This window comes from Leptosomus discolor, chromosome 2, assembly GCF_034619465.1.
Source record: "Leptosomus discolor isolate bLepDis1 chromosome 2, bLepDis1.hap2, whole genome shotgun sequence".
NCBI classification, from domain to species: Eukaryota; Metazoa; Chordata; class Aves; order Leptosomiformes; family Leptosomidae; genus Leptosomus; species Leptosomus discolor.
The window spans coordinates 319,662-331,973 of NC_141392.1; the positions used below are offsets into that span (position 1 = coordinate 319,662).

General features: G+C 42.4%; 1 protein-coding gene across 1 annotated transcript in view; it reads right to left on the reverse strand.

Moving 5' to 3' along the window:
• RMDN2 (regulator of microtubule dynamics 2) overlaps window positions 1-7,383 on the reverse strand; it is a 65,056-nt gene extending 57,673 nt beyond the window's left edge. The window contains exon 1 of the mRNA XM_086461849.1: window positions 6,968-7,383. Coding sequence (XP_086317975.1) covers window positions 6,968-7,383 — 416 coding nt within the window. The remainder of the gene's footprint in view (window positions 1-6,967) is intronic.
• Between the last annotated feature and the right edge of the window lie 4,929 nt (window positions 7,384-12,312).

Consider the following 12,312-nt stretch of genomic DNA (forward strand, 5'->3'; position numbering starts at 1 on the left):
GACAAAGAAATACTTACAAAAGCCATGAACACCATGCAGAGACAAGCAGGTGGCCTTACCGTCCAAAGTAAGCCTAATACTGAGCACGTATTAGGGTGCTCCAATTTCATATACGAGCCACTGGATGGCATTATTTTGAAAAAAGTAGCTTTTTGGTTATGAACTAAAAGTGGACGGAAAAGCCTAATCTGCATTTCCACTTTTGAAATAATAATGCAAAAGCATTAGCTGCCAGGTTCAGAGATTTTTTAAATGGTAACTGTGAGCAGAAAAAGCCTGAAATGCGCTATACACACTAAGCAACTGAATAATCAAAGTAGGCCGTGACAGGCAAAATACATACACTCTTTTTTTTTTCTTCCAGAAATATAACCAGTACAGAATGTTAGCAATATATAAATGGTTAATAATCATGGTTAATAATCATGGCTTTTAAATACTCTGTTTGCAATACATTGCTTTCAGAAGTGACCAGAACTAAAACGCGAGCAGATACACTTACAGCCTGTAAATGAAAAAGTACAGCTGCTTATCGAGCTGCAGACGTGCTAGGTGTGGCATGACAGTTTCACTGCAAAATTAACCTGGTAATATGGGAAAGAGGAGTGAAAAAGACGTTTGGATAAAACAATACATACATAAACCACGTATAGCTGTTCAAATCAAAAACCAACATGGAGCACAGCTGAGATGGGACACTTCATGGATTCCTACAGATTTGTTTTACATAATCTTGATGATGCTGAAGTTGATGACACATCCTACGTTGTGCAGAGTCGTTATTTGTAAGTCACTGAACATTTATTTTGGTTTCCTGAAGCATCTTTGAAAACACAGCATCTTGTTCTTCCATAGTTATTCCGAAGTGGGGGCAGAGCAGCAGCATACATAGGCTGCATTTGCAAGAGCACTAGCATGACCAGAAGTGCAAGGGATTTGGTGGCAGGGGGACAGTCTTTTAGCCCCAATACATCATCCTATGATGTGAAGGATGTTTGGAAAGCATCTTTCCTCACATTGTGCGGATGCCCCAGCCCCCCAATTAAAAGATAAATGCACTGAGGGTTTGCGCAATTACCGACCTAAAATAAGGGCACTAGATAACATGAAATAGCAACAACTAAGCAGTAAAGGCAATTTCAAATTTCCATAGAATACTGCAATTGTAACACTCCTTAGTTACAGGAGTTTGGCCACTGCATCAAATGCTACCTAAGCAGGTAGATATGAAAGTAAGGAATCAGCGTTTGGAAGTCAATGTTGATGTCATCTTTATCTTTGCTGCACAAACACCTGCTAATATTTCTATGATCACTACTGTTCCAATGTCAGAAAACAGACACAAGTGATTATTAGAAAATGCTACTCTCCCAGCAAAAATATAAAGGCCAATGTTGAGCTGTCAGCCAAGCCCTGTCACTCCAAACAAGCCCAGCAGAAATTTCCAGCAGCACTGTATCAAAGCGTCATGGCCAAACATCAAATTCATGAGACATCAGATACCTCATATGAGAATACTCATTGAGAGACTCAAAGAGGAAAAGTGTGAAGTAGGTCACTACCTAACACATTATGTGAACCCACAAGGAGCTAATTATAAAATACCACGGAAGAATAATCTTTTAAGATCAGACCATACTACATCAAGTCTTTCCTCATCCCACTTCTTCTACAGAAACATGATCTCCAGGCCACATTTGTGCTGAGAAACAGCAGAGAGGATAGGTAATTTCTTCCCCTCTCCCTCTCGCCTCCACTGTCCTGCGAAATTCTCTCCTGCCTCCTCTATTTATCTGCTTTATTAATGCTCAAAAACTTTAAATGTGGAGAAGACCATCTTAAAAATTGATGAGAATGCCATGAATTTCAATTTAGTTGTTGATTGCATGCTCTAAAGAAGGCAAAACAATATAAAACATGTGGGAAGTGACAAACACAGCAGTGAATACATTTTTCCAGTGTCAGGCAATGCCAGTAATTCCTAGGGACTGCAAGAAACCACACAACCCTGTGCCTGCTGACACAGATGAGAAGACACTGAGCTACACTAAGGGGCAGGAGTTTCTACACAACCAACAGAGAAGAACGTCATTCTCAAACAAAAGAAACAAAATGTTTAAAATCTTCTCCAAGTTTGTTTTGAAGCGAATAGTGTTTTTCATAAGAAGGCCAGAAATTAAATGTCCTGATACCAAAATGTCCAAGGGAGCGCAAACAATTGCTAGTGCTTAAGATTTGGCATGCTAGTTACCCCCAAGATGCACCAGCATTCCTCTAAAGTTTCCCTTCCTTTCCTCAGAAAAATAACTTCATAGTGCCTTCAGAGGGTCCTCTGTTCCTTGTCTCTTCTTCATTGGCTCCAGAGCTGACACTGCTGCCTCCCAGCATTTCCCACAGGACAAGCACAAGGTGACAGCCAAGGGCTTCATGACTTATCTGTGGCGAGTTCCCACCTCACTAGTCATGCACCCCAGGCAAACTTCTACACTGCTCAGGGGTCATGGAGGTAAAATGACACCAAGGTAATTTAATCAAGTATAAAACATTAAATATCACTTCAACCATTCTGGCAAACTAGGCACAAAGAACATTCTTCCGTTTTGTTTCTGATGACATTCATTTTCTCACTAACACTCTGTTCGATCCTCATCATAGCTGAAGTGTTTTAAGCATGAAAACGTTAACGTGTTAAGAAGTCAATACAGACTTAAAAAAAATCAACAGCTAGGATTTTTCGTAACACCCTGAAGCTGTACGTCACCAATTTGAACCGAAGCCAGTTTTATTACAAGACAGGAAGTCCTTCCAGCTACTTAAGGACAAAATAAGAGTGTAACAGATAATACTGATACAAAACTACGATGAGAAGAGCGTGATATCTAACTTCAAGAGAGCAGCTAGCAGGCTTATACAGCTCCTTATTTTAGAAAATCATGTTAAGAAAAGCAATACTATAAAAAAAAGGAAAAAAAAATCAGTGCTAACACAAACAGAAGTGAGAATTCTTTTTAACACAGCTTAAAAACTCCAAGAGTCTAAGGGCTGATGACAGTAATCCAAAAGAGAAATGAACAAAAAATAAGGAAGAGTGTCAAAGGGTTGAGTCATTATGGTTTGTTTTAAAAATATTTCATATAACACCACTGACAGCTGTAATTTTACCTGGTATTTTCCTGCAAGAGGTTTTGTCGGATGACAAATAGAAAAGTGAGTATTTACATGTGATTGACACACTGACCAATATTTGAGAAAACAGAAGAACTGATCTAGTGGATGATGTGCCTGCCCATGGCAGGGGGGTTGGAACTAGATGATCTTTAAAAATGTCTACAGTCAGGGCCAACTTGGCCTCACCTTTACTACCAATAGATTTTATTTGAAAGAGAAAAACAGTGGTAAGAATGCAAGGAGCAATGATCAACCAACAGGACTCAGATGGATCACAAAGGGCTGTTCAAAGTTCAAAGAACAAATGGAAACTGTGCTCGAGATACGCCACACTGTGGTTAAGCTGTTCAGTAAATCCAGGCACCTAGTACGAGACTTAAAAAAACCCTGAGCTACACGGTATAAACTGACTTTGCTCGTTCAAAAACTGTGTTGGATTGCCTGTAAATTGGCAGACACTGGGCCCAAGCAGGTACCATCTGTTCCCAACACTTCAGCTTTTAGACAGATTAAATATCATCTGTTGTTTCCCTGCCAACTCAAAAAAATCACGAGCTGACACAAACACCATCTCATCCGCTCCAGCTAATTCAGTAGAATGGTGATTACGTGTCACAGACTGATCTGGATCAAATTTGCACCGTACGACCCAGCAGAGCGCATACCCATCAGTGATGATAAGCAGCCTTCGAGGAACAGTTTGGCAAACCAGATTCTTAGGTCAGCTGAGCGTTGCACTGAAAACAAACGGGCAGCAAAAATAAACGAAGAAATGATAAGTGACACGATGCTCAGAAACAGGCAAGGGAAGTGTTTCTTCCTGCTGAATATTTAAACTATTTCAAGGAAAAATGATAAATAAAACATCTGTAGGAAAAGGATTTACTGTGGTGAATCTTCCTGGCGACGGATGCCAAATGTAATTCAAAAGGCTTGGATGGCACGCCAGCTGAAGGCCGGTGCCAAACGTGACACTGATGTCAAGGGTTCACCACTGCTGTATCGGGGAGGAAACAGCTTAAAATCACAAAGAGGAGAATTACGACTCGACACTCTCCATCCCAGGTGATCACTGAGACACCATTTCTTGTATTGGTAAATGAATGAGTGCTCGTTAACACATTCGTAAATGTTAAAGATTGAGGTTTTTGCTGTAAGTGATGGAAACTGGAGCAAGCTATTAAGAATAGAATACAGAAAAGCACAGACTAGAAACCACAGCTCTTTAGCAGTCAATGTCCCATCCATTCAATGCAGCTTCTATTCAGGCTATCTGTTATTATGTAAAAATACACCTTATTTAATAAAAAGGATGTGATACTTTTCCACTTACAGAAAGATATAATTTTTGAAAGGCAAAACAGAAAGCTTCTCTTCCCATGGTGTTGAATACCAACAGTGACATTAAGAACGTGATCAGAGCAGATCAAAGCAGTGAGGACCATATCAGAGACTGACAGCTTTGAATATTTTATGGAAAAAGGGTAGTATTAAAAGCTTTTCTATAAGAAGTTTACAAATCTGAAACTAATGCAGTCATCCAGCACGTGTCCATAAAACCCTTCAGATTACTTCACGTGTCAATTCTCAGCACCTACCCATTTGTCAGTTAAAACCAGAAGTGCTCAACACAAGCAAAATCCTGTCTTCTAGAGCATGAGTATACTGCTGAGGCAGTGAAACGTGTTTTATGTTCTTTCGACAGAGTACAGAAAGTGAAAAAATGTTTCATCTCTGTTAACAAAGAGAAAACCTTTCTCTAGCACACAAACTAGCAACTGAGTGCTGTGTGTGGAACCCACCACAGAACAGTATATAACAGCGCACATGGTGTTACACCTGCAGCACATTAACTGGAAAAAAAAACGTGTGTTGTTACTGCCTCTCATGGCAAACTCTCACAGAACACACACATCATTCAAGTTACAGAAGACCTCAAAGAAAGCTGTACCTATAGACAACTGTACAGACATTATGATTACCAACCTATTTCCATTTGCGAGAGGAAGAAAAAAAGGAAGTTACTTAAATGAAACAAAATTTTCTTAAATTTAGAGAAGATATGCAAAACAAGCACATCAACAACAAGGTGTTAATAAGAAAAAAACACCTCTCTTCAAAATGGATTAAAAACTAGCGTTGGAAAAGCACATACCCAAACGACCAACATTATCTATAACCTTGAGTTATCTTCCTTCCTTCTGACCGTAACACAAACACTTGTCAGAGAAGGCCTCTCTTAAGGACACATGCAAAGCTCTTGAACACTATGATCACGTGTATTGGATCATCTCATCAGCCTCTTCGTCACGCAGAAGAACCTGAACAGACAAGTTTCGGTGGCTAGTTCTCCAACAGCAACACATCTCTCCTGACCAGAAAACAGGATCTTCTCAAACACCAGGTGTCAAATAACCCCTATACAGCATCTGTGAACCTGATGATTCATAAACTGGTCCTTTAGCCTTATCCTCATCTCCAAATATTTTATGCACAACAAAGGCCTCTGCAAACCAACCAATGGATAAAACAATGTGAGAAGCTAATAGAACTGAAATGTCTCTACACCGTATGAAGGAGGAATGTCTTTGAATACTCCTGCCGATACTGAATACTTTATAAAGAACTGGTTCATAATAGAACTGACAGATCTCAAAATATGGTATCAAAACAGATGACTTGTGAAGCATGTGGGCTGGGATGTAACTCAACAAGGAATTCTGCCCACAGGAACTGAAAATAAATTTGGAGAAACTCTTTAAAAATAGAATTTCATTAATTATTATATGCAGCACGTTGCTGTCCTTAGAATATTACAGTTAATTAATGTATCTTTAAAGAAAAAAAGTGACTTTACAGACACAGTGCTGCCTACACAGTTACGTATAAGACACTGAGAAGATGGTTCAAAAACCTCCATTGCTATAAACCAACCTTTATCAAATTGCATAAAGTATCTAATCTGATTATATCCAAATAAAGTTGCAATTACAGGAGAGTAATGTCACCCCCGTTTTTACATTACTACTGGAGGGTAAGTTAGGTAACAGATGAAAAGACAAAATATAGTCCCTCTCCTGGACTCCAGGTGTATCTGGTCCTTCAGCACATTCCTCAACTCGCACGTACAAAAGATCCCATTAACCACAAAGGGACAAGGTGTGATCCAATCTAGGAACTTTCTACCTTACCCAGTCAGTACCCTAAATGCCTCACGATTACTTCTGAAGCCACCAGAAGCGTATACAACAGCAAACACACATCAACACACCGCCCTTTCAGACGCGTCGCATTCGGACCCAGCTTTCATAGCATGGAACACCTTTAGGCAGAACACCTTAGTAACTTGTCTTTACGGCCCACGTACGACAATTATCATGAAGAGCACAAGAGCATTCATACAGTTTGAACACACTGTGCCAGAGACACAAGATTACCTTCTTACTAGAAGCGCTTTTAAAATTACACCATTATTGTGAACTTTGCCTCTCATTGCACAGCTATGTAGCAATACTGCACCAGACTGTTACCGAATGCACCCTCAAAAACCTGTATTGTGCTTGGCATCAAGCCGACCTCAGCCCTAGTGCAGATTCAGAGACGGTCGCCCCAAGATTTCTCCGATCTAGAAATTACTAATCTGAATTTGGGGTTGTTTTTTCTTCCCCCTGAATACAGAGAAATATAAAATATATATAAAACTTTAAAAGGGCTCCTGCTTACAAAACAGTTTCACACGGGTAATGATGCAGTTTGCCCTGCATGTGTGCTGTAATATATACAGGTGTTATTGACTCACCCTCCTTCACTTTCCGCCTCCTCAGAGCTGGTAGTTTCTCTTGCCCCAGAAGCTGTCTCAGCTTTTCTCCGCTTCATTGCTCGGTGTGAGGGGCTAACTCTCTGAACATCTCCCTTCCCTTGAAGCTCATTTCGAACAAGCTCTTCAAGCTTTGGAATAGCTTCTTTCAGAAATTTCACCTCTCTCTTCAGTTCGTCCACACTCACTAGCAAGCCATCCAGTTTTTCTAGGATCTGTAGTTGCCTTCCGTGTAAGACCATTACTGCTCCTTGCTCATCAAGAGCTTCATCTTGCAAGCCCCCAGAATTAAGCCTGTTACCTATGTCTAGGAACGCAGGTATACGCACAGCTGCACCAGGTTTTCGGCTCTTATGGTACCAAATCAGCATCAGGCTTATTCCAGCAGTCCCTGCCATTACGCCCAGTATTAATCCTTTATTTTCGAAGGAAGACATTTCTGCACTCTCCTAAAATTGTAAGAGAACAACAGTCGGAGTTAAGGATGTTTTTCCTACTCTACCCAAACGACCTCGCTCTCCAGTCACAGCAGCGCCAGGCGCAAACACGGCCGCACGCTCGGCACGAAGTTACGACAGGAACTCCCGCAGGTTCTGCCCTGAAAGGCCAAGCGCTGACAGCGGGAGGGGGGGGGGGGGCTGCGGGCGCACAGTGCTGCTCCGACGCGGGGCAGGACCGCAGCCCTCACTGTAACCTGCTCCACACCTGGGAAGCTTCGTGTTTGAACGCGAAAAACACAAAATCGGATCTTCCGCAACCGCCGAGTGGTGGGGGCGCAGCCGCCAGGCCGCGGCGCAGCCCCGCCGCCCGGAGGGGTGTCTCGCCGCAGCCCCGCCGTCACCGGCCGTCACCACCCGCCCCGCGACCCGCCCCGGCAGGGGTCGCCGACGACAACGGCGCCAGCCCCGTGCCCGACGCCGCCCCCGTACGTACCGGCGGGCCGGTCGGGAGCGGGAGCGGCTCCGGCCCAGGCGCGGCGCCGCGCGGCCCCGCAGCTCTCCCGCCGCGGCACAGGGGGCGGGGGCGGCGGCGGTGCCGCCCCGGGGCGCGGTACCCGGATCGAGGGGGGGCGGGCCTCCGCCGCGGACCGCCGGCCCGGCCGCCCGGGTGGCCAGCGCGGCTGTGTGGAGGGGGGGGGGCCTGTGCTGTGGCCCTGGCAGCCCCAGAGCGGGCGGACCTGCGGCCTGGCCGGCGCCGGGGCCTCTAGCTCTGAGCCGGGGGCGGGCCGCAGTTCTGGGGTCCCGCCGGGCCGTGCTGCTGCGGGGCGGCTGCTGCACCTGCTTCAGTACCTCGAATACGCTGTTCAGGTGCAAATTCACCTGTTTGTGTGTCCCTCTTCAGTTTGTTGGCTACTTGTTTTCCCCAACTTAACCTCTGCTACTTCTAGGCTCTAGAGAATCTGTATTTTCTCTGCATTAGTGGGGACCTGAAGCTGCAAAATCAGGGAGAACGCCCGCCCAGTTGCCAGGAAGAGGAGCAGTCCTGGCACAAAGGCTTCGTTGCGGTTTTAGTCATCTGAGGGAGGGCCCAAAGCTGACTCCACCGAAGTCCATTATAGATTGCCCAAGTCACAGAGGAACTTGGGTTTGACAGGGTGCAGGGAGTATTGCTCCTGTGTCTCATCTGAGACATCACTTTTGTGGGTGACGCTCACAAGAGTCTTCATTTTCCTCTATGAGAGTTATTTCTTTCTGGATCTGCCTCCTGTGCCACCTGTTTCTGGCCTTGAATGGAAGCAGGATCACCACAGAGAACCTGCTGTGCCCATTCATCTTCCGGAAGGCTTCTGGAAGGTGCCAGTGCACAACATCCTGCCAAAATTTAAAAGCATAAAACTCATGTTCTTCTGTGTGAGGGCTCAAGGAAACCATTATGGAAACCACTGTATCTGCGATGAAAGAAACTGCTCTTCAGCAGTTGGCATTTTGCTCCGCCATATCACTCGGAAACAAAGGAACACAATATAGTTCTTAAAAAACATACCAATTAGCTTTAAAAAGTGAACAAAGTGCTGCTAAAATAAATAAAAAAAAAGTATCTTAAACAGGTCCAGAGAACTCAAAGAGAGTCTTACTTCAAATTAGCAAATGTAAATCAGTCTAATGTCTGTTTATCTTCAAAGACTTTCTTTAAAATAACTACTGCTGCTAACTAATTCTCTGTTAAGAACCTGAGGGTGAAACTAGCCTTAGGTGAGACCAAACTACAACCTGAGAGAAAGGTAGAAATTTGTTAAGATGGAAAAATGAATACTGTTTCAGTATTCTACAGTATTCCTAGTTACAAAAGAAAGTATAATCTGTTATCATATGTTTCTAATTTGAGATTTTTAAACTTGGAAATCCCTTCAATTTTATGGAAATTTTACTAAAAATTATTTTAAAGGACAAATTTCATGATAAGTAATTATTTTAAGTTACACTATCCATCAGTGTTTTAAAATGGAACAGGACTACATGAATTTCCATGCTGATGGTATTTCAAATGCTCAGGAATAATAATAAAAATTTGTTGGGAAACCTTTATTTTTATTTTCTTTTTCAACACCATATGCCAGAAATCTTTTCTATAAGCCAATTAAAATAGGAAAGGATTTTAAAAAGGTAATTAATCAGAGGGCAAACACAGCACAAAGCTGAAACAAAAGATTATGAATGCGTAAACCTAAATGAGTTTTTTCAAATATTTTCCAAAATGGCTGACTGCGGCTGCAGGCCTTAGACAAGGGGGCCTGTTTTCACAAATAATGACCCAGGAGAACTGCCATCTACAGCTGCCTGGATGTGGAGCCACTGTGAAAACCAGGTCACCTGTCTGGCCTCAGACTCCTTATTTGCTTTTCACCTGTGGCCATTTTACCCAGGCAGAACAGCGCGAAAGCACAGAAGTTGTTGCATGCATGTAGAAACCTGCCAGAACACAACAGCTTTCCAAGCTGGGGAACTAAACATTAATTTACCTAGGTTTGGCACAAGCAAATTGGCCTAAATCTGACAAATGTTCTAAAAAACCTGAAAGGAACTGTTTTTAGAAAAGTGCTGTTCTTCTGCATGTGGTTTTTTTCCTAGTTCAAAAGAAACACTGTACCTGAAGTCCAAAAAACCATGCAAGTCCAGACCACCATCTGTTATGAAATGGTTAGCCCCCTGTATTTTTAGTGTATTTTTAGCCTTACTTCCTAAGAAGACAAAACTTATGTCCCCAGGTTGTCCATGTGCTGACCTTGTGTCAGGCAATACCGTAACATTTTCTCCACCCAGTAACTCCTGAACCGGTAGCTTAATTTCAGCCCATTTTAACAGAAGAAAGATGCCAAGATACTGAAGTTCCAACAAGTTTCATGAAGGAGTGCGAAGACCCTGTGAACATCCTGCCTCCCTCCACCACTGGCCCCAGGCATATGTTTGGGGACGAGCTCAGCACATTGGAGCTGAAACGCTGACACACCTGCATAGGGCACCAGCCTTCTTACAGCACTATGGTGTAACACCAGGCCGGGTAGTTTAACCGGGTTTTTGGGAAATTTTTAACTTGGACACTACTTTTGTGTCATAATAGAAAAGTTAGCTTATTATTGAGTACTCGTGGTCAATGGATGAGAGAACCATTACGATTGTAACTGATGCATGCTTTTTCCAACCAAGATGTAGCTTAATTTACCGGTGTTTTCATTTCTCTACAGAAGGCATCTGTACTTTACAACTGACATAAAAATCTTGAGCTGTAATTCTTCTGTAACTTTTCTTTTGTGCTATGCTGTTCTTTCTGAAAGCCCCCCCCCCCCCACTTAATCTACTGCTTGTAATGAATACAGAAACTTTTAATGTGTTTATAACACTTCATACTTATTACTTCAGCAGTTGTCTTGTAAGCGTAAAATCAAACCTTGTTAATAAATCACCAAATATTGTGAAAGCTGAAATACCTTTGACCAGACTTGAAACTGGCCTGACAGAAATCCTCCTGTTCAGTCAAGTTGTATTGAATTCTCCCAAACCTTTCACTATAAAAATAAATAAAATTACATCTTACCTCAAAGGGAAGCATTCACTGTCAGACTCATCAATATTCTCTGCTGCTCTTGTCCTGAACAATTGTCCAGTGTCCTTAATGAAAAATTAATAAATTGGATTTAAAAGGAGATGGGTAATAGAACAGTGATCTTTTCTGTTTTCTTCGAGTAAAGATACACCGCTCAGCATAGTTCCCAGAGGAGATGAGTTACTGTGACTGCTGCTGTCTTTATGTCTATGTGTGCGCAAGTACTTCTGTACCTCTGCATCCTCTCCTGTATTTTTGAATCTTTGGCCAATCTCAATCAAATTCAACAGAGAAATTAACTTCTGACAAGGTTCTTTGAATTAGATAATCTTTTAAAGGTGAAAGCTCTGAATTGGTGTCCCCACTATGGGGAAGATTGGGCACCCCTTGTGCACAACTGAAAATCCACACAGGAGAAAAGCATTTTGCAGAGGCAGGAAGAGCTAAAGCAGAGCTCACATTTTATTAGATATGAGGGAACTGAACTACAAGATATAGCCTGATAGCAAGCCTGGCTTCATTAGTCAAACTGTACACACACAGCCCTGTTTATTTATTGACCGTGTTGATAGGATCCAGTGCTGCTATTTCAGCTAGGTACAAACGGTCACTGATGCCATGGCATTTAAAAAAGAAAAAAAAATATGTACACACTGTTCCTGCTTCTTTGTGTTTGCCTTCATCTCACCAGGAAGCTCAAGGACATTATCAAAATACATTTATGCAAGCTATGTTATTTTTTTAGGCCAAGGTACACAGTTCAGTTTCCTTGATGTAAGAGACCAGAGCTGGCAGTCCAAAAGAGTTTGTGCACGTTGAGTTGACAACAATTGGAATAAATACTCAAGGTTACATTAGACGTCATTCCATAGCACTGCTTGATTCCTTCACAAAGATAAGTGGTCCTGGGAGTGCCTGGGTATACTCCAAAGAGGAAAAAATTATGCATAGTCATAAAAACCGTAAGAGTACGTGTGTATAAGTGTACATTTTACATATATGTGTATATATTCCTTGGGAATCAACACTGAAAAAGAGTCAAACTCTTTATAAATATACGTGTGTGTGTACATATGCATTCCACATCACCCAATGTATTTTCTTCTATTTAATAAGTGTCTTTTTTTTTCAGCTTCCCTATCAGTACGCTATTTCAGAGCACATTAACATATTTAAGAGTTTTACCATTTCTACCTGCAAATGGCAGAGTGCCCCTCCCTGAACGCCACAGCTCGGTCCCTCCAGTAAATACCGCCTAATACCTGGCCCTAGGATGCCTGTGGTTT